The 21108-nt window shown below is 52.6% G+C and overlaps 1 protein-coding gene across 1 annotated transcript; it reads left to right on the forward strand.

The window, feature by feature from the left end:
• Positions 1 to 1216: 1216 nt before the first annotated feature.
• LOC145518960 (uncharacterized) lies at positions 1217 to 20151 on the forward strand (the record flags this gene model as incomplete). The annotated part of the gene is made up of 8 exons (XM_081524224.1): positions 1217 to 1318; positions 8677 to 8739; positions 9222 to 9287; positions 15787 to 15857; positions 17319 to 17411; positions 18284 to 18378; positions 18699 to 18819; positions 19506 to 20151. Coding segments are annotated over exons 1-8 (1257 nt in total), but the record flags the coding sequence as incomplete, so codon positions are not given.
• Positions 20152 to 21108: the final 957 nt, after the last annotated feature.

A 21108-nucleotide genomic window follows, 5' to 3' on the forward strand; every position in this document is an offset into this window, starting at 1 on the left:
CAACATTGTAAAGCAACTATGCTCCAATAAAAGTTAATTTGAAAGTGAGGCCGCACCAAGTCCAGTGTACCTGGCCCTGGGATGTGAAGACTGTCCGACTCCCTGTCAAGCAGTATTGGTCAGTGTCCACTCGCTGGGAAGGGACATAACACAGAAGGAGGTGGCAGAGGAGGGGGAGGAGGACAAGGACGAGAATCGCTTCAACTCCGAAAGAAAGGAAAGCAGCGCGTTTCTCTTGGGATATTGCATTTCCTGCTAACCGACGTTTTTGACACTATCGGAATTTTTGATGAATGATGAGAACACCATCCAACATCACGTGCCTTTAAGAGGCTTGGGGTCTCAGAGTAAGAAACAGGTTTACACTGCACGAGGCTCCAGCATCATGAAAGTGGCAACGTCAGTCAACACCCCGCAAATAAGTTGTGCAAAGCTAGCTCCTAAGATGCTGACACGCCCGAGAATCACAAAAGAAACTCCTCTGGAAAAAGATGAGTGATTATAGAACCTCTTCCTCTGTGGAGATGGAAAGCAAATAGTTTCCTTAAGATTAAGGGTGGGAGGAGAAGGGGATGACAGAGGATGAGATGGCTGGATGGCATCACCGACTCAATGGACTTGAGCTTGAGTAAACTCCGGGAGTTGGTGATGGACAGGGAGGCCTGGTGTGCTGTGGTCCATGGGGTCGCAAAGAGTCGGACACGACTGAGCGACTGAATTGAACTGAACTGATCCTAAAATCCGGGCTTCCCTGGTGGCTCAGTGGTAAAGAATCTACCTGCAGTGCAAAAGACCCGGGTTCTACCCCTGGGTGGGGACGATCCCCTGGAGAAGGGAATGGCCACACAGTCCAGTGTTCTTGCCTGGGAAATCCCGTGGACAGAGGAGCCTGGAGGGCTGCCGTCCATGGGGTCGCACAGAGTCGGACACGACTTAGCGACTAAACAGCAACAAGAATCCTAAAAACTCGGGACGTTATATATGAAACAAGCGCACAGACTCTCTGAAACGTGGGAAGAGACTGATGAGGAGCGTCAGGGCGGGACCCCCAGCAGCACAGGTGGGAACCAGCTGGGTTTCTTCCCGCCTCTTGTGTCCCAGACGTGGAGCTAAAGACGACAGAATAATAGAAGTTACCCACTTTAAACAGCTAAGAGAAAGGAGAAGCCCAGTTATCAGTGTCTCAGTGACCCGTGGGGCAAATCAGATGCCTGATATGCGTGTGGTGTTGCTGGAGTCACAGGAAGGCAGGGACGGCAAGGGGCCCTGGGAGTCTCCCGTGTGCGGCAAAGAGACTCGAACCTACAGATTCAAGAAGGTGAGCAGCACTTCTTCAGAATAAAACTCCTGACAGAATAAACTCCCCAAATTTATACCAGAACACATCACAGTCAGACCTCTGGAAACTAGGAGCAGTGGAACACGTGAGAGAAACAATGGGACACAAGCAAACGGGTTCAGTTACAGCAAATTCTAACCGGGCTGCGGGGAGGCCGGAGCAGGTGACATAAGGCCTTCGGTTGTTGACAGGAAAGAGCTACCAGCCGGGGCCCTGACCCAGTGAGACTACCCTTATGGAATGAGCAGTGGGTGTATCAAGGCGCTCTCGAATGAAGGAAACCTAAGCATATGTGCTGACTTGCCCTAGAAGAATGTGAAATAGATTTCTTTAAACAGAAAGAAAACGGTAAAAGAGGAAATCTTAGAATATCAGGAATAAAGAAAGAAGAGCAGAAAGTGAAATTGCGGGCAAATACCACACCCCCAGGGCACGCCTTTGAATCTAATCCCACTGAAGTGTTTCCCAACTTGGTGTTCAGCACAGGGACATTTTAACCCTTAGCTAACAAAGGACGGTCAGCATCACGGTGATGCCAAGGGACACTGCATCCCCAGGGACCTCAGAAGGAAGAACGTTGACAAAGCCAGGGGGCTATTTTAGAGAGGACAAAAATGACCACCAAGGTACAAAGTTGCCTTAACTTAAAAGGTGCTGCATAAAAAGCAGCAGGCTCCTCAAGTCCTGGGACTAGAGTCCGAGCGTCTTTTCAGGGTGCATTCCAAAGAGATGAAAAACGTGAGCCAGCGCCCGCCTTGTGCGCTGGTGTCCTTAAATTATAGATGGTCCATGTCATCTTCGCAGTTTATTAGAAATCCATGCTCCAAGTTCACCAGCTGCTGCTGCTGCTGCTAAGTCGCTTCAGTCGTGTCCGACTCTGTGCGACCCCATAGACGGCAGCCCACCAGGCTCTGCCATCCCTGGGATTCTCCAGGCAAGAATACTGGAGTGGGTTGCCATTTCCTTCTCCAGTGCATGAAAGGGAAAAGTGAAAGTGAAGTCGCTCAGTCATGTCCGACTCTCAGCGACCCCCTGGACCGTAGCCTACCAGGCTCACCCATCCATGGGATTTTCCAAGCAAGAGTACTGGAGTGGGGTGCCATTGCCTTCTCCAAGCTCACTAGCACCCTCCCCCAAAGTTCTGATACAGAAGGCCTGGGATGGGCCCAGGAATCTGCATTCTTAGACAGTCCCTGGTTTTGATGCTGATGACCTCCGACCCACACACTGAAATGGGAGTGAGGAAGGTCACATAGACACCTCCTTTTGGGAACCACAGGGTCCCCTGCACAAGCAGGGCCTTCTCACGCTGGTAACGGACAACAGGCTCCCCAAGACCAGAAACAGTTTGAGCTCATCTGTCTTTTGAGCCTCGTTTAACAGTGTGCAAAGAAGGAGTAGATCCTTCAGTTTCCATGGATGGTTTCTCCCCACTTACGCTCCATCAACAGCTTGTTTGGAAAAGGGGGTGATCAGATGGCACCCACCAGCCTCTCATTTCCTGGTGGCTTCAGCACATCGTAAAATGAACGCCATATCATTTTACGTGATGCGTGCTCCACAGAACATATTTCTATTCCTTTCCTCCAAATTCTTGGCCCCATAGTTGTTAAAACTGCGCATGCTGTTCTGTCAACTTCAGGCACCAGTCAGGATCCAGCTAGTTAATGAAAAGACACCTGGAGTTTTAAAACCCCATAGGCTCCTGACAAAATGCAGTTCACTCTGAGAATTGAGGATTCCACCGCGTTAACGCATCAGAATGCACACAGCCCAGCTTCCTTTCTGGCTGCATGAAGACACAGCTCAAGTTTGCCTGGAAAGCACGACACAGCCTGCTTCCCAGGCTCCCGAGGCCTGAGCCCCCCGCCCTGCGGAGGTCGGCCCCGTGACAGGGGGTATGGCTCTGGGGGTCTTACTTAGGCTTCTAAACGCTGCAGTGTTTTACGACAGCTCTAATAGGACCTGCTTCTTGCGCCAAGGATGGGGCTCTGCCAGTGGTGGTTGTTAGCCACGGGGGCTGCAAGCACTGAAGCTTCATTTAGGCGGATCTGGCAAGCTTGCCCCCAAAGTGCTTCTCCAGCAGTGGAGGGCTCCCTGGGTGACATTGAGAAGGTGGCGGCCGCCTGGCCAGGTGACTCAGAGACTGCTGCCTGACGCCCTTAGCGGAGCGGCCCCCAGACCTCACGAGGGGTTCTTCTGTTTGCATTCACCTGTTGTTGGTGGTCCCATCCACTGCTCAGGGGGCTTCCGTTCTCCCAGCTCAGTGCTCTGCCCAGGGGGGAGGACCAGCCCTCCTTGCAAGCAGTTTGGTCCCCGTGCTGCCATGAGATCCAGGCCAGCTGCTCCCCTGTTCCCTGCTGCGGGAAGGTCAGGATTCAGGGCAGCCCCCAGGTGGGCTCTGAGAATCCACCATTGGACCCAGAGCACGGCTGTAACCACAGACTGGCCTGCGTTGCTTGCGGCATCAGGTAGAGGCTGAATAGAAACAGCTCTGCTTCCTCTGAGTTTGGAGACAGCTTCAGGGGGCAAACCATGTGGCACCTGGCCCCTGCCAACAAGATGGGCGGGGCTTGGCCCATCCCCGCCACGCACGCTTGTTTTCCAGACTGACTGCGTGAACCATAGTCATGTCTGCAGCCCAGGATGCATTCCTTTCTTCAAGGGAGATGGCTAACCCTAGAAAACTAGCCGTAGAAAGCCATGATCCCAGGGAAAAGGGTGTTCCCAGCACATTCCTGACCCAAAGCCACGGACAGCCAGTCGCACAAAATAGAGAAAATTCCTTTTGAGCATTTCCTTGACCTCTGCTTTATCTCCGGAGTAACAGGTATCTTTTAGACTGCCCTGCCTCCACCCCCCAAATAACAAATAACTAACACCTATTGCTAGAGGTTGTTTGTTGGTGCATGTGCTAATTTGCTTCAGTTGTGTCCGATTCTTTGCAATCCCACGGGCTGTAATCCACCCGGTTCCTCTAACCACGAGGTTCCCCAGGCAAGAACACTGGAGTGGGTTGCCCTTCCCTTCTCCAGGGGATCTTCCCAACCCAGGGATCAAACCTGCCTTTCTCATGTCTCCTGCATGGGCAGGCAGGTATTTGACCACTAGCGCCACCTGGGAAACCAAAATTCATATGTGAAACCCTAACCCTAGCTGTGGTTGTGCTTGGTGACACAGCCCCTGAGGAAGTCCCTACAGTAAATGAGATCCTAAGGATGGGACCTGGAAGCTGTCGGACCAACATCTGCATAAGAAGAAATGCCAGAAAAGACAGCATACAGAGTGGGAGGAAATGCTTGCAAACCATCTGTGTGGTAAGTAGTTACTACCCATGGTATATAAAGAGCTCACACAGCTCAATAGCAAAAATAAAATAAAAACAAAATTAAAACAAATAGGCAAAGGATCTGAATAGACATTTCTCCAAATAAAACAACCAGATGGTCAACAGATACCTGGAAAGATGCTCAACATCAGTCGTCCTCAGGGAAACAAATCAAACCACAATGAACTATCACCGCACACCTGTCAGAATGGCCGTCACCACAAGGATATGACAAATGCTGGCGCAGATGTGGAGGAAAGGGAGCCCTCCCACACTGCCTCTGGAACCGCAACTCGGGGCCATCACTGCGGAAAACAATCTGGAAGGTGCTCAAAAAACTGAAAACAGAACTTCCATGTGTCCAAGAAATTTTATTTCTGGGAATATACCCAAAGGAAATAAAAACACTAACTCAAAAATGTATCTGCACCCCAGTGTTCACTGCAGCATTATTTATGTATGTTTATATATATATATATATATGCATAAATATTTACATATATACACATATATATATACGATGCTAAAGCTGAAGCTCCAATACTTTGGCCACCTGATGCAAAGAGCCAACTCATTAAAAAAGACCCTGAGGCTGGGAAAGATTGAAGGCAGGAAGAGAAGGGGACGACAGAGGATGAGATGGCATCACGGATTCGATGGACATGAGTTTGGGTAAACTCCGGGAGTTGGTGATGGACAGGGAGGCCTGGCGTGCTGCAGTCCATGGGGTCGCAAAGAGTCAGACACTACTGAGAGACTGAACAACAACAACAAGTTATACATACATGTATGAGAGAGAGAGAATGGAATTTTATTCAGGCATAAAAAAATTGGAAATTCCACCATTTTTGACAACATGAATGGACCTTGAAGGCATTGTGCTAAATAACGTAAGTCAGACAGAGAAAGACAAACACCCTAGGATCTCACTTATATGTGGAATCCAACAAAATGAAAGTAAAAAGAATAGAAAGATCAGATTTGAGGTTAATAGAGGACTCAGAGGAGGGCGGTCAAAGGCACAGACTCCCCGTGATAAGGAAGGACTGGGGACGTGATGTGCAGCGTAAGGGCCACAGTGAACGCTCCACACACAGGAGAGGTGTTCAGAGGGCAACTCCAAGGGTTCTCATCACAAGGGAAAATGCTTTTCCTCTTTTCCTCTTTCTTTTCTTTTTATCGTATCTGTATGAGAAGATGGCTGTTTACCCAAAGTTATTGCAATCATTTCATGATGTATGTAAATCAAGCCATTAAGTTCTACACCTTAAATGTTCACAGAGATGTAGTCAAGTACCTCTCAAAAATGCATAAATGACTAAATAGAGGCAATTCCCTGGTGGTCTAGAGGTTAGGACCCAGAAGCTGCTCAGCACAGCCAAGAAAAAAATTATTTGAATAAATAGGTCGGTAGACAGATGACTTCCTTGACCAAGAGGCACCCTGGCCAGCCCACAAGCAGCAGAGGCACGCCCCGGGCCTGCTCGGGGAGGCTGAGGGTCCTGGAGACGTCGTACTCCCCAGGAGGCAGGCACTCCACTCCCCCTGGCAACCACAGCCCCTGGCCTCGGCCCCGTGTGTCTCTGCGTCAGGCCCCAGTTTGATACTCGGAGGCATCCAGTTGGAGTGTGAAGGATGGATCATCCGTGCAGCGTGACACGAGCAAAGGGCGACTGATCTGAGAGCTGGCTGTGGAAAGAGTCTCACCAGAAAGAACTCAGACCCAGAACTGACAAGGCTTAGTGACTGCTCACTGTTCCAACTGAAAATGAAAATAAAACAAGTCTGAGGGACCCCTAACCACCAGTCAAAGCAAAGAGCCGGCAATGTTTTTGCCACTGGAATGGCATCCAAACCACTCAGTTAATTCCCTTTTAACTCTTACAATGCTTGTGCAGAGTTGACTTCCCAGAGCCAAAAAGGAATCTGCCATGTGGTCTGTGTCCAACAAATGTGGAATAAATAAACCCCCAAAGCGTCTTTATACGGTTACAGAGAAGCGGACCCTGAGGTGAGGTCACACTCTTCAGAATGGAGCCGCAGCGGGACTGAATTATTAGGGGAAAAGTACTGTCCCGCATTAAGTCACTGCAATGGGGTCAAGGCTGTGATTCCCACCTTCCCGTTCCTGGGCCCCTCTCCTCAGGCTCTGGGAGAGGCTTGTTCAAGAACACTTGATGGACGAAGAAATGTGCTCCTAGGAGCTTGCGATTAACACACACAGTTGACATCTGAGCCTTAAATACCTGTACACAGTGCAGCTCTGGGGCTGAGGGAGGAATCGGAGCAGCTGGAAGATTCATAAATAATTTAAAGTGGTAAAAAAAAGAGCCTGGACCTCCTGAAACCACAGCCCGTAACATGGATCCTGCGGGACGGAGCTGCACCATCCTCCACCATTTCATGCCCTTTCTTCCATCCTCTTTCCTTCCCTCTTTCTCAGGATTGTAGCATATAATTTAGCTTTTCTGAAAATCCAAGTCTAAATTAATTACAGTTCTGCTAAAGGGGGGAGAAAAGATATTAGATGCCCAAGCTAAAATAGAATGAAATCTACTTTTTTCTTCCTTTATTAGATTTTAATGGTATTATTATAATAATTAAGCTTTTCATTAATTTTTTCATGCTTATTGAGTCCCAGTTCCCTGCAGGTTTGAATCATATTTAACATATAATTATGGCAGTCCATTTTTAGAAGGGAATTTGAACGTGGGGAGGTGGGGCTTTACCTACAGTTCTTAAAATTAAAACGAGCAGCAAAGGGACTAGCTTGCTCTTTGTTGCTGAGCCCAGAGTGGCTCCAGTGAAGTTTCCCACTGCCTCTAGGAGAGGGTCTGGGACTGGTGCAAGCACGCAGGTATCTTGAAAAGTAAGGAACAGAAAATACGATCCTAAACATGTAAAACCATCAGTACAGGTGAGGAAAACCCTGCTGCACATGGATACAGAAACAGGGATGTGCCTACAGTATTTTCAAGCCTCAAAACTTACATGCTTGGGGGCGGTGGCGCCTAGTCCTACCCTCCCATCAGACAGAAACACACATCTCTGTGTGTCTCCACTGGCCACACTAGGCTTCTCTCAGCTCTGTGCTGACAACAGCGTAGATTTCTTCTTTGCAGATGACCCATCTGACTTCTGAGCGTCTGATGTGCTAGATAATAGTCAAATGGTAGCAGACATTCGAGGCTGGTCCAGGCAGCTGGAGTGCATCCGGTTGGGTGAGTGGGGACTGTTGGCAGCGCTGTGGGAGAGGTGCTGACCCAATGCCACTCTGGGCTTGTGGGTCCCCCCTGGGGTCTGGAGACTGCACAGTCCATCTCCTCTGAGAGTGGACAGGGTGTTAGCGCCCGTGACCCCTGCCGGTTCTACCAGGAGTTAGTCCAAAGGGTAGGCATGTGTGAGGGTCGTTTCCTCACTCATGTTTTGCAAAGCGTGTCCGCAGGTGGGTGGTGGAGACCAGGGAAAGGACAGGAGTCCTGGGCTGCAGCCATGTGACCGCAGCCTCAGGGATAAACCCAAAATGGACGGCAGACGTGGATGCGAATCTGCAGGTCTAAGTGTCCTCCGGGTAGCAGTGTCTTTCACCAGTGTCAACAGTTTACAAATGATGAGTTAAAAGAGCATGAAAATGAATACAGATAGAGGTGCTCTGTGGACATACCTTCAGACTCGTTGGAATTCTCTTCTCGCCCTCGAATCTGGGTAACAAAAGTCCCCCACCCCGCTCTGCGGTGGGAGCATCCTTGTTCCCCACTCTCTGGAAATTCACCCTGGAGCCCGTTTACCAACATCCCTCCCTGCTCTGCACCATCCTTGACCAACTCCTGACAGGTTTTGCTTGAAGGAGACAGAATAGGTGAGCCATTCTAGAGCCTCCCAAGCCTCAGCCTCCATGGGGAAGATCTGACAACATGGTTTTACCCCTGGGGGTCGGTGAGGAGGACAGATTTCCCAGCTTTTGAGTGTCCTCCTGGACCTCTCACCCCTGTGGACACCGCCCCCCCAGAGCTGCTCCAGCCCCTCAGGCTCAGGCCCAGTTCAGGAAGATGACGCACACGCGGAAAAGAAGGTCAGGCTGCATTGATTCCCGCCCACCTGGCTTAAACAGCCACATTTGCAGACAGTGGCCCCTGGGGTCTGGGAGGCCCCCTGCCCCAGGCAGGCTGGCTCACACCAGGATGGAGGCAGCCTTGTGGGGCAGGGCGGCTGCGGGGCAGACAGGTCTGAATGCACACGGAAGTCATCTCGCCGATCAGCTAAGGGCCAGCGCCCCCGGTCTGGGGCCGGCAGCTCCCCACACCCTGTAGTGAGTCAGGTGCAGCCTTGTGGGGGCCGGAGGCCTCCTGAGATGAAGGCCGCAACCTCCCAATCGGCCACGGCCATAGCGGGACTCAGCCAGCTCACTGGGACAGCCACACCCCGCAGAAGCATGGTGGCTTTTGCTGGGGGCTTGGCCAGCTTCTGGGATGCTGGCTGGGATGTTTCTCAGCATCCAGGCAACCACACTCTGCCCACGAGCTCACCAATGGTCCCTGTTCCTCCTGGCCACAGGCACCCCCGGAACCCGCTCTGGCCGCCATGAGCCAGGAAAGGAGGGGAAGTCACCCCGAGCCTGCTGTGAGGCCAGGCGTCACCCAGGGCAGGCTCCTCAGTCAGCTGGAGGCAGAAGCCCCTGCAGAGCGAGGAAGGGGCGGGTTGCAGGCTCGAGCGCAGTCGGGTTCCGCGGAGACGCTCCCTGGGAGTCCTGGGCACCCATCATCCCACCTCCCGTCCAGCCGGGCCACTTCCAGGCGGCCTCCACGCTGGAGTCCAGCCCTCCTGATGGAGCCCTTGTGTTCCCTGCTGTGTCTGCAAAAACGAAGAAAGAAAGAAACACAAGACAAGAAAAGGAAGAATTTTTTTAAAAGGACCCCAAACTCAGCCCGCGGAGATGTGAGGAGTTTCCACTCCAGCCCACTGCACTCAGCTCTGTCCACACAGGATGCCGGGTGCTGGTGTAACTTGCCTGTGGGGACACAAACCACTCTCTTCTACACGGACAGGAAGTCCTGGGTCCTTGGAAGCCCTGTTGGCTCTCCCAGGACCCATTTCATCTTCTGTAAAGGAGCTTTGGACCAAATCAGGGTCCGCAAAGGTTAGCATGTGTTGGTAGCGCTCCAGTGTGTGTGGGGTATCCAAACACACCTGAGGCTCCGAGGACCACCCAAGAGGAAGGCCACTTCATCCTTCCACCCTGCCCGTCGGATTCTTGGCAGGTATTTTAAATAACCCCCACCTGTTCTGGCCGGTCACTTGCCTCCTCACCTCTTCATATTTTTCTACCTGAGCCTTCAGGCTGACCATAGAGCTTCCCGTCCCCTCTAAACGATGACCCTGAGGTACATGAACTTGTCTCTAGGCCACAAAACTCATTAGGATCCACGTACAATTTCTTTCGGATTCCAGTCTCCCTCTGCGGTCCTGGTGAGGGTACCCGTGGGCCAGCCTCCCCAACAGTTACCAAGGCCAAGCTTGGTCCAGTGCCTGGGGCGTGTGCCAAGGCCGGGGGTGGACCTTGAAGACTCTCAGGTCTTGTCTCCACACTTGGCTCCTGAAGGCAGTTTTCTGAGCCCCCTGGGACTCAGTCTGTCCACACGGGGAGGCAGCAGTTCTCTGAGCCTGTGCTCGGAAAGGTGAGCAAACCAGTCTTGCTCTTTGGCAAAGCTGACCAAGGAGTAAATCAAGATACACCACATGAAAACTTCTCCTCTTCCAGGACAAGCCGAAGAAAGGCTAATATACAGGAAAGCTGGTCTAGAGCCGTCGTGGCTGCTCCCAGGCAAAGTGACTCAGGCCCACCCTACCATGGCAATGCCTACAGATCCTCATCCCACGAAGGCCCTCCCACCTCCTCCCTGAGAAGCCGCTTCCAACACGGCAGCCCCGCAGCTCCCGCTCCTGTCTGTGACGGCAGGAACATGGATCCTCACTAAACATTCATGAGACCGGCAGGCGGGGCCTCCTTCCCAGGCCGCGCGGCTGGTGGGTAGGTTCTCCCTGAGTGCACTCGGTGGGCAGACGCGCCTCGTTCCGACAGTTGACTTTTTGTGCAGAGAATTTGTTTGGCATGCCCAAGCTGCTCACATCCATCTATTATTAAAAAGCAAAAACCCTGATGCAGAACCGAGGTCCCCATCACATTGCACCAGGCTACCTTCTATGCCAAGGATGCTTGGAGCAGACCCCCCACACACACCACAACAAGACAGCCCCTTCCCCAAGGAGCAGAGAGTGATGAGGTCTTCCCACCTCCTCCCTCAGCCTCTCCGCCAGGGAAATCCTCAAAGGCCCTGTGATTGTCTTTAGCATGGCATCCTTGCTCCGGCCTGGAGGCCGCTGAGCCGGTCTGAAGAGGAAACACGAATGGATATTGCTGGTGACATGTCATGAACTTGTCTCTCTCTCGTATTTGCAGACAACACGGGCCTCTGGGCCTTGTCCTGCCCTGCTCCATTTTTAATGACCAGCCCGGAGAGGCAGGCCGTGCCGGCCGCTGTCACCTTGGCAGATTTCATTGCTGATCAAACAGCAGCTGCTGCCAACGCCTCCTACTGCCCAGGAGCCATCCCACGCCCCTGCCCTGGGCCCGGCCTCTTCACAACCCAGGGAACCGGCCCAGGAGGGGAGGCCTGGGTTTCACAAGGAAAATCCCTCGTGTGTGGATTTGTGCTGAGGAGCAGTTCTCGGACCGTGTTTGTAGACCCATTTCTAGCTCCATCCAACCGGATCCAATCCACAAACCTATAACAGACACTTAGATGGAGGTCGTAAAGGGCCTTTGAGGTCACCTTTCCTCCAGGTCACCAACCCATGACCATCCTGTTACCGAGTCTAAGCTTGCACAACAGGCTAGTGAATCTGGGAGATGAGGTGTTTGTTGTCGAAAGGAACCTGATTTTGAGCACGACTTTATTCAAAATGCCGGTTGACAACGAAGGTGGCAGACCAACATCTCAAAATAACCGTCCTATGGGGTCTGGATGCCAGGTTCTTTTAAAGAACAGAGCCGAGGGAGGTGAGGAAGTAAAGTTAAAAGGCAGAATAGAGAAGGAGACGTGGTGAGGAAGTAAAATAAAAAGAGCCATCAGTCTTGCAAGTATGTCCTCCAGTGGCAAGCCTCAGGCAGGAGATGCGTTAATTTCTTCCTTCCTACCATCTGCAGATGGACAAGGTCCTGAACAAACGCATTTTAGTTGAACAGTCAGACCAAGGGGCAGGGTTTTGATTATAATAACAACAGCAAGGAAAAGCAAGTCAAAGAAACAGTTCCAATACGGAGTCAGAATTGGCTTTATTCTGCAACACCCCAGACATGTGGACACCCACCGCCAAACTGACAGTGAGCTGAAGACAGGCGTCTTCTGGGAGACCTTCAAAGGAGGCTTGGAAACACTGTTTAGAAACCTCAGAGCCCTGGGGAGTATGCTGGGTGTCTTGTTCTCTAAACCCTGGGGCCATGCTCTACCTGGCTGCCTGGTGAGGTGGGAGGAACCTGCTCTGTAACTCCAGGATGGACTTCTCCACCACGTGGTTGAAATTCCTGCAATTTCCAAGGTTCCCAGATGTGACTAAATCCACCCCAGGCACCCCTGGGGAGTCGAGGCCTTCAGAGGCCTCTGCCCGCCCCTCCCACAGTCCCAGGTGATGACGGAGACAGCTGGCCCAGAGGATGCTGAGACCATGTGACAAGAGGTGCGGCCACTCAAGCAGAGATGTTCCGAGTCCAACACGGGGCCTCCTCTCTGGAAGGAGTTGTTGTTTCTCATCAGAAAATAAATGGAAAGTGAAGATTCTGGTGTAGAGTCTTCTTTCTTCAAGAAGCCAAATGCTGATTCGTGTCTCCTCCTGACCAGGTTGACGTGCTCTTTAGCTAATTGTAAATGATCCCTGATTATTGGGAACCTCAGTTTAGACTTAGACAGAGGTCTGTGTTTACAGATAGGCATAGCTTTCACTTTATCAAGTGACTCTTAGTGTGGAATGTGGTCCATCAGATCAAAAGTAGTGACAGTGGTGGATGCTGACGCGTGTCTGGGAAGCAGGTTGGCTCCCTGTTAATGGGGTGATGGGGAAGGTGCAAGTTTTCTGGAACTGCACCTGGCGGGTCCCGGCAGGAGGAACACCCCAGGACCCAGCATTTGCGTCCTCTTCTCTGACATTTATCTGCAAGCAGTGAAGGCAGGGTTCACATAGAAGCTGCACATGAATGCTCACAGCAGCTGTATTTGTGACCCCTCACAGCAGGAGACAGGGGCAGGGCCTCCATCAGGTGTATGGTAATAACATACTGAGGTCCTTCCAGCCCTGATCTCCTTAGGGCTGATGGCAACTGGGATGGATCTCAGGACCAATGTGTCGAGTGAAAAAAATCCCACTTCAGTGTATCCTGCATGATCACACTTTAGACAATGCCTGAAATGACATGTAAATAAATAAAGATGGAGGTGATTTTCATGGCTGCCGAGGCTGGAAAGAAGGGAAGGGCGGGTGTGGCCATAGTGATGTTAGCCAGGGATTCTCGTGAGGTTATGGATTTGTAACCGGACTGAGCTGGTGTTGATTGGAGTTACACTAGGAGTGTGATAAAACCACCTAGGATAAACACTCATGAGGGCACACAAATTGTGAGCTCTGAATGGACCCTGTGGACGGCACCCATAGTGATGCCCTGATTGCGACGCCGTTCTTTCATGAAGCCAGATGTTACCATCAGGGAAAACTTGATGAAAGGTTTGCAGGATCTTTGTTAATTCTTAAAACTACATGCAAATCTACAGTTAAGTCAAAATTTAAAAGTTAACTGAAAAAAATTTTAATCTTATAAGAAAATAGTCATTATAGATTAAATATTAAGCTCTGTAAGTGAGTATATGTACACACACACATATATAGGTTGTCCCTCACTTGCCATGGTAGGACTTGGGTGACTTTTGACTTTATGATGGTGTGAAGGTGACACTCATTCAGATCAGATCAGTTCAGTTCAGTCGCTCAGTCGTATCTGACTCTTTGCGACCCCATGGACTGCGGCATGCCAGGCCTCCCTGTCCATCACCCTCTCCTGGAGCTTGCTCAAACTCACACCCATTGAGTCAGTGATGCCATCCAGCCATCTCATCCTCTGTCGTCCCCTCTCCTCCTGCCTTCAATCTTTCCCAGCATCAGGGTCTTTTCCAATGAGTCAACTCTTCGCATCAGGTGGCCAAAGTATTGGAGGTTCAGCTTCATCATCAGTCCTTCCAACGACTGCTCATTCATTAGAAAGTATATTTCGAATTTTGGATTTTTCTCCTTTTCCTGTGCTGCTGACGCCTGGAATGGCACCCTCCAGATTCTGGGCAGCGGCCAGGAGCTGTCCCAGCCAGGGGGTGACAACTAACACCCTTCGAGCCACTCTGCGCAGATAGTCACTCTGTTTCCACTTTCAGTGCTGCAGTCAATTCCACGTGCTATTCAGCACTTTATGATAAGACAGACTTCATGTTGGAGGAGTTTGCCCCACTGTAGGCTCCTGTAAGTATTCTGAGCACGTTTTAGGCGGTTGGAGCTAAGCTATAATGTTCAGAAGGTGAAGTGTATGCACTACTTTTCACATTGTGATATTTTCAAATTGTGATGATTTTATCAGGACATAACCTCATCCTAAGTCAAGGAAGATCTGTATTGAACACACACACATGTGTACTAGGGTTATTCAGCGGAACAGAACCAATGTATAAGACAAGATTCAGTCTAGAAATTGGACCACACAGTCAAGGAGACTGAGAAGTTTCACCTCTGCCTTTGCAACTGGTGACCCAGGAGAGCGGGGGTACAGCTCCCGCCAAGTCCAAAGGCCAGAGATCCCCCAAGGCTGAAGACTTGAAGATCAGGCACTCATGTCCGAGGGCAAGAGGAGACCGTGTCTGGGCTCAGACGAGAGCAGGCCCCCTCCTCCACCTTCTTGCTCTGCTCAGACTTCCATGGATTGGATGAGGACCCCACACATGGATTGGTAAGGGGGACCTGGACTCAGACCCACTCCATTTGAATGCTCATCTCTTCCAGAAACAGCCTCAGACATGCCCAGGGGTAATGTTTTACCAGCTCTCTGGGCATGTCTCGGCCCAGTCAAAATGACACATAAATTAACCGTCACTATATAAAATGTACACACACACACATATATATATATATTTGTATATATGTGTGTGTGTTTTGTTATTGTTGTTCGGTTGCTAAGTCATGTCTGACTCTTTGCGACCCCATGGACTGTAGCATGCCAGGCTCCTCTGTCCTCCACTCCCAGAGTTTGCTCAAATTCACGTTCACTGAGTCGGTGATGCCATCCAACCATCTCATCCTCTGTCGTCCCCTTCTCCTCCTGCCTTCAATCTTTCCCATCATCGGGGTCTTTACCAATGAGTCGGCTCTTCATGTCAGGTGGGCAAAGTACTGGAGCTTCAGCTTCAGCATCAGTCCTTCCAATGAATATTCAGGGCTGATTTCCTTTAGGATGGACTGGTTGGATCTCCTTACAGTCCAAGGGACTCTCAAGAATATATATGCATGTGTGTATGCACATAACTCGGAGAAGGCAATGGCACCCCACTCCAGTACTCTTGCCTGGAAAATCCCATGGACGGAGTAGCCTGGTAGGCTACAGTCCATGGGGTCGCTAAGAGTCGGACACGACTGAGTGACTTCACTTTCACTTTTCCCTTTCATGCACTGGAGAAGGAAATGGCAACCCACTCCAGTATTCTTGCCTGGAGAATCCTAGGGACGGCGGAGCCTGGTGAGCTGCTGTCCATGGGGTCGCACAGAGTCGGACACGACTGAAGCGACTTAGCAGCAGCAGCAGCAACATGCACGTAACTATTGTGTGATGTTTGTTTCCCTAAGTTGTGTGTTTGAAAGAATAATCAAGGTCACCACTGAGTTTTTCAGACAAGGACAATGCAGGCTGTGCTGCCCCTGTGGCTGTTGCAGGCACGTTAATCCATATGAACTGTGTCTGTTGGGAGGAAGGGGTGTGTGTGTGACTAAGACCACTAACTGGGGTGATGACCTTCACGATGACGTTCACTGTGCCCAGACCAGCCCTGGATCCGAGACTCAGATGCTGGAGCTCTGGCCCACCTTCCTGGGTGACCCCCATCAGTTGAGGTCTGTCACCTCTCAGATGGAAGCAGACACACATTTTTCACAATGACGGGCGTTCCAAGTTTAAATGTGTTTTAATCATTTCTTGGGCCTAGGTCAAAACTTTTTTGAGATGATAAAATAATACTGCCTTGTTGGGCAGTTCGATGCTTTGGATCCTCATTGCCTCTCAATCCATGCTGCAGTGAGTGAACTGTCCCATCTGCTACCAACAATCCTCAGGTCTCCATCAAGGATGCAGGAGGGTGATGTACGGACCTACACGCAGCCCTGCAAGGCCCAGGCTCTGCCCCAGGCTCCTCGTGCATGGGAAGGGGCTTTGCTGAGCACAGGCTCCAAGGCCAGAGGCAAGTCCTCTCCTCCGTCCACTCCTCCACCCTCATCGCCTTGAGTGGCCAGTGAGCCTGAGCCTGGCTCACCTGGGACACGCTCCCCTAAAGGGGAAGGTGAGGGCTGGCAGATGCTCGATCAGGCCTTTCTGGCCCTGCCTGGGGCAGAGCCCAAAGCTCCTGTGTCAGTGTGCCGTGCACTGTCTGCTGGGGCCCAGGACCCCAAAACCCCCAGGCCTTCCTGGACCATCTGTGAAGAAAGGCTGGAGCTGGTCCCCACACTCCTGACTCCTCCATGGCCTCTCCGCTGGGCAGCAGGTGGGAGAGAAACAGGCCAGTGGAGGTCAGGGCGACAACAGCAGAAGCCGGGGCTTCCTCCCTGTGCTGTTGCACCCTCACGCAGAGATGACCATCGCAGCAGAAATCCCCCTCACATGACTCTGTCCTGCAAGCTACTGGCGTAGCCTCGCCGATGCCTTTGTAAGTATGCTGCATGAAGTAATCACTGCTGCCTGACCAAACCCACCCCCCTACCCCACCCCCGTGATCCCGGGGCTCCAGACCCCCAAACTCCTTGGGCGGGAGGAGAGATATACAGAGGGCCACCTGGGGGCCCCTCACAAGCCAGGCAGCTGCTCCGGGGCCTCACTGCCTCTTCCTTCTAGCCGAGGCCACTGGGGATTCGCCACCTCCACTCAGCACAGCCACCTCCCGCTCCTGTCTCTGGATGCCCCTTTTGGTTGGAAAAGCCCATCCCTGTGGGGCCTGTGACCCCGTGGTCCTTGCCCAGGCTTCTGGAACCACCGTGATCAGCCCCCAGGGTCTTCCTCCTCTCCAGGGGCAGTGGGTCCCTGAGGGGCCAGGGCGGAGAGGCGGCCGCGCAGGAAGGAGCACGCTGGCCTCTTCCTGAGCGGTCAGACCGCACTCTGTCTCCCAGGGTGGTAATGTCGCCTCTTCCTGGACGGGGCTCCGTGGGCAGGGGGCTCACCAGTCGGACACCTGCAGGCTGAGAGCCACCCTGCCCTCTGGGCCACCTGATACCCCACTGGTCCTGGAGGCCAGACTAGCCCCGCCCTGCCTCTGGGCCGGCCTGCCGTGTTCTGACCCCAGGTCACCAGCTTCTCTTCCCACGTAGGGGCGTGTACCTGCTGCCCCCTCGCCTGGTGGGGACAGCTGTGTCCTCAGCTCCAGGTTGCTCTCAGGACTTGCAGCTCCGGGGAAAACCAAGGTGCGTGTCCTGATGGCCAGTGTGCAGGCTGTGCCACCCAGAGCCCTTCACTCTGCTGCCCCCACTGGGAATCCATCTCAAATCCCCGAGTACCCCGGAGCAGGAGCTCCCTGCCCATCAGACTCCCCAGCCCTCCACTCTGCCAAGGGGCGGTCTGTTAGGATGTGGGAGCAGGCAGCCTCTAGAAGAGTAAGTCACAGCCACGGGAGAAGGCATCTTCCAGGAGGAGACTCAGGGGTGGGCGCAGAGAGACCCTCAGCTCCTTAGTCGCCTGGGCTTTTCCTACTGAGGAAGGTCCTGCAGGTCTGAGCACGGCTTTGTCCTTCGTCCTGAACCGCTGACCTTGACATCCGCCTGGTCCCTGTGCTCACCCCATTTCGGGCTCCTTCCTTTAACAAACAGTCGGAGTGCAGAGTCCGAGGCAGGAGGGGAGGCTGCTCAGGGGACCCTGAAACCCAGCCTTTCTGAGGTCAAAGTGGGAGCCATGTGAGATTCCACCACCCCCCGTCTGGAATGCAGTTTCCTTCCACCCTATCTCTTATTGTTAAATACAAAACACAACAAAAGAAGCCAAGGGCTAACCCGTGGGGGACGTCACATGCTGGACGGGGTGATTCCCTGGAGAAGTGACACGCCCCCAAGCTCCCGCCCTCCCCCGTTACTGCCGAAACATCCGTGGGCCCTGGACAATGGAGAGGGGGGCTTGCGGCTAATACAGGATTAAAGGACAGGGACTCCGAAGACAGAAGGAAGCGTCCTTGCCCCTTCCTCGGTCACTTGCTCCGGAAAACAAGCAAGCAGTGGACAAGCAGGGCAGGGGCTCGGACGCTGCCCGCTGGGCACCTTAAGGTGCACCCGCCCTGGTCCAGCAGGCCCTGCCCACTCCCACAGCAGCCAGAAGGGGCGGGGACTCTGCACACCTGCCCCTCGTTCTTCATCCCCAGCCAGTCCCAAGCCACGTCTCCAGGTGAAAGGACTGCCCTGCTGGCTTGGCCTGCACCCCTAGGGGAGGGCAGCTGGGCCCCAGGAACCCACACACCCCACCCTCCGTGTACGGCATGCACCCCATGGACCCTGGGAAACACTCCATATACCCAAACTCCATATACCCCAGGACACACACACCCCATGTGTCCCAGGACACACCCCATATACCCCACACCTGTAATATACCCCAGGACACACCCCATGCCCCTACTCTGCACACAGCAGGAGGGGCAGTCCTCACCATGTCACCCCAAACACACTCCCAAGCACCTCAGTTTAAAAGTCCCCCTTTCTCCACAGGGGAGGACAGCTGGCTGCTGAGCAGCAGGCGTCCAGGACCCCTGGTGAAGGAAGAGGCCCCAGTACGAGAGGCTGGGGGAGGGGAGCAGAGGCCCCCAGGCTGCGGGCCAGGGTGCAGCGGGTGGGAGGGGTCCACAGAGAGAGCACACAGCGTGTCAAGGGGGAGGCCCAGCCTGCTGCGCAGCCTCCGGCTCCCACGTGCTCAGACCCCTTGTGAAAGCACAGGTGTCCGCAGCCACCCCTGTGTACGCGTGTCCAGCTGCCCAGAAGACAGCCGACCCTGCTTCTGTACAATGAACAGTCTGAAACATCAAAAACAGAACTTCTAAAATTGTATTTCAGTTGGTTATTTAATCCAGGAGGGCCTGCTTTTCCCTTTTGTATAAGTGGGGAGGGATACTCTGGTGGGTAACGTCCCTCCATCCTCCAAGACACACCCTGACTCAGTGACCCACCTCTCACTGAAGCGTCACTCCATGGCAAGCAATGCCTCATGCAGAGACATGGAGGCAAGCCCCCTCCAGACCAGCAGCACCCAGCCACCCATCCCCTCCTCCATCCATCCCTCATTCATCCACTCACCCACTAACCCACCCATTCATCTACTCATGCATCTGCACACTCACTCACACATCCACGCACCCACTCATCCACCATCCACCTACCAACCCACCCACCTACACACCTACCCATCTACCCACCCACCTATCCATCACTCGCCTATACATCCACCATCTACTCAGCCATCCATCTACCCGGCTACCTACTCATCCACCCAAATACCCATCCATCCACCCACCCATCCAGCCAGCCATCCATTCATTTATCCATCCATCCATCCATCCACTCATCTATCCACCCATCCATCCACCCATCCATCCACCCATCTATCCATCCATCCATCCATCCATCCATCCACCCACCCATCTATCCATCCATCCATCCATCCACCCATCCATCCACCCATCTATCCATTCATCCATCCATCCATCCATCCACCCACCCATCTATCCATCCACTCATCTATCCACTCATCTATCCACCCATCCATTCATCCATCCATCCATCCATCCATCCACCCATCTATTCATCCATCCATCCATCCATCCATCCACCCACTCATTCACCCATCCACCCATCCATCCACCCATCCATCCATACATACACCCACCCACCCATCCATTCATCCATACATACATACATACATACACCCATCCACCCATCCATTCATCCATCCATCCATCCACCCATCTATCCATCCATCCATCCATCCACCCACCCACCCATCTATCCATCCATCCATCCACCCACACACCCATCCATCCATCCATCCACCCACTCACCCATCTATCCATCCATCCATCCACCCACACACCCATCCATCCATCCATCCATCCACCCACACACCCATCCATCCATCCATCCACCCACTCACCCATCTATCCATCCATCCATACATACATACATACACCCACCCACCCATCCATTCATCCATCCATACATACATACATCCACCCATCCACCCATCCATTCATCCATCCACCCATCCATCCATCCATCCATCCACCCACCCATCCACCCATCCACCCATCCATCCACTCATCCGTACATACATACACCCATCCACCCATCCATTCATCCATCCATCCATCCACCCACCCACCCATCTACCCATCCATACACCCATCCATTCATCCGTCCATTCATCCACTCACTTGGGAACTTCCATCAAATCAAAAGTTGTTGATCTACCTGTGACATGGCCACAACTGTCCTCTTTACGGGTGAGTGGATGGGTGTGTTACAGTGAGGGAGGATCCTGCTGACAATGTGGAAAGGACAGGAGAGAAGAGAGAGATGCCTCCCCCTCCATCCCTCAAGGGAAGCCCAGGGGTCTATTCTCCCAGGAGCTGGAGGCTTCCATTCCTCTGGTGCAGAAGTAATCAGCATGAGGATGGATGCTGCCATTTCACTATACAAAGAAGCTACTGGAGGTGCCACTGGCTCAGCGCTTCCTGAAGACCGCCAGGGTCTGCCTGCTGACCCTCAGTGAACGCTAGAGTCCCCAGGTTCATAATAGACCTCATTGCCTTTGTGTCTAATTAGATTCATACACGAATAAACATAACCTTTGACCTCTGAATGAGGAATTCAGCGCTGCTCCCTGTTGTGTGTACTTGTGAGGGTCGGCGCAGCTTCCGAATGAGTAAGTGAGTCACCCACAGTTCAGGTCTCTGATCTTTGCGGACGGATCTGCGGAGCCGTGGGGAAGTTTCGGCTCCTGACATGCGCCCGAGATTCTCAGAGCTGGTTACCAAATGCCAAGCCAAGGTCTTCTGAGGCCCCTGCACTGAATGGCAAGCCCTCAGAGCCCCCCCACCCACATGGCATCACAGCTCCACCCGGAGCG

Source organism: Giraffa tippelskirchi, chromosome 8, assembly GCF_054371585.1.
Source record: "Giraffa tippelskirchi isolate mGirTip1 chromosome 8, T2T-mGirTip1v1.2.pri, whole genome shotgun sequence".
NCBI lineage: Eukaryota > Metazoa > Chordata > Mammalia > Artiodactyla > Giraffidae > Giraffa > Giraffa tippelskirchi.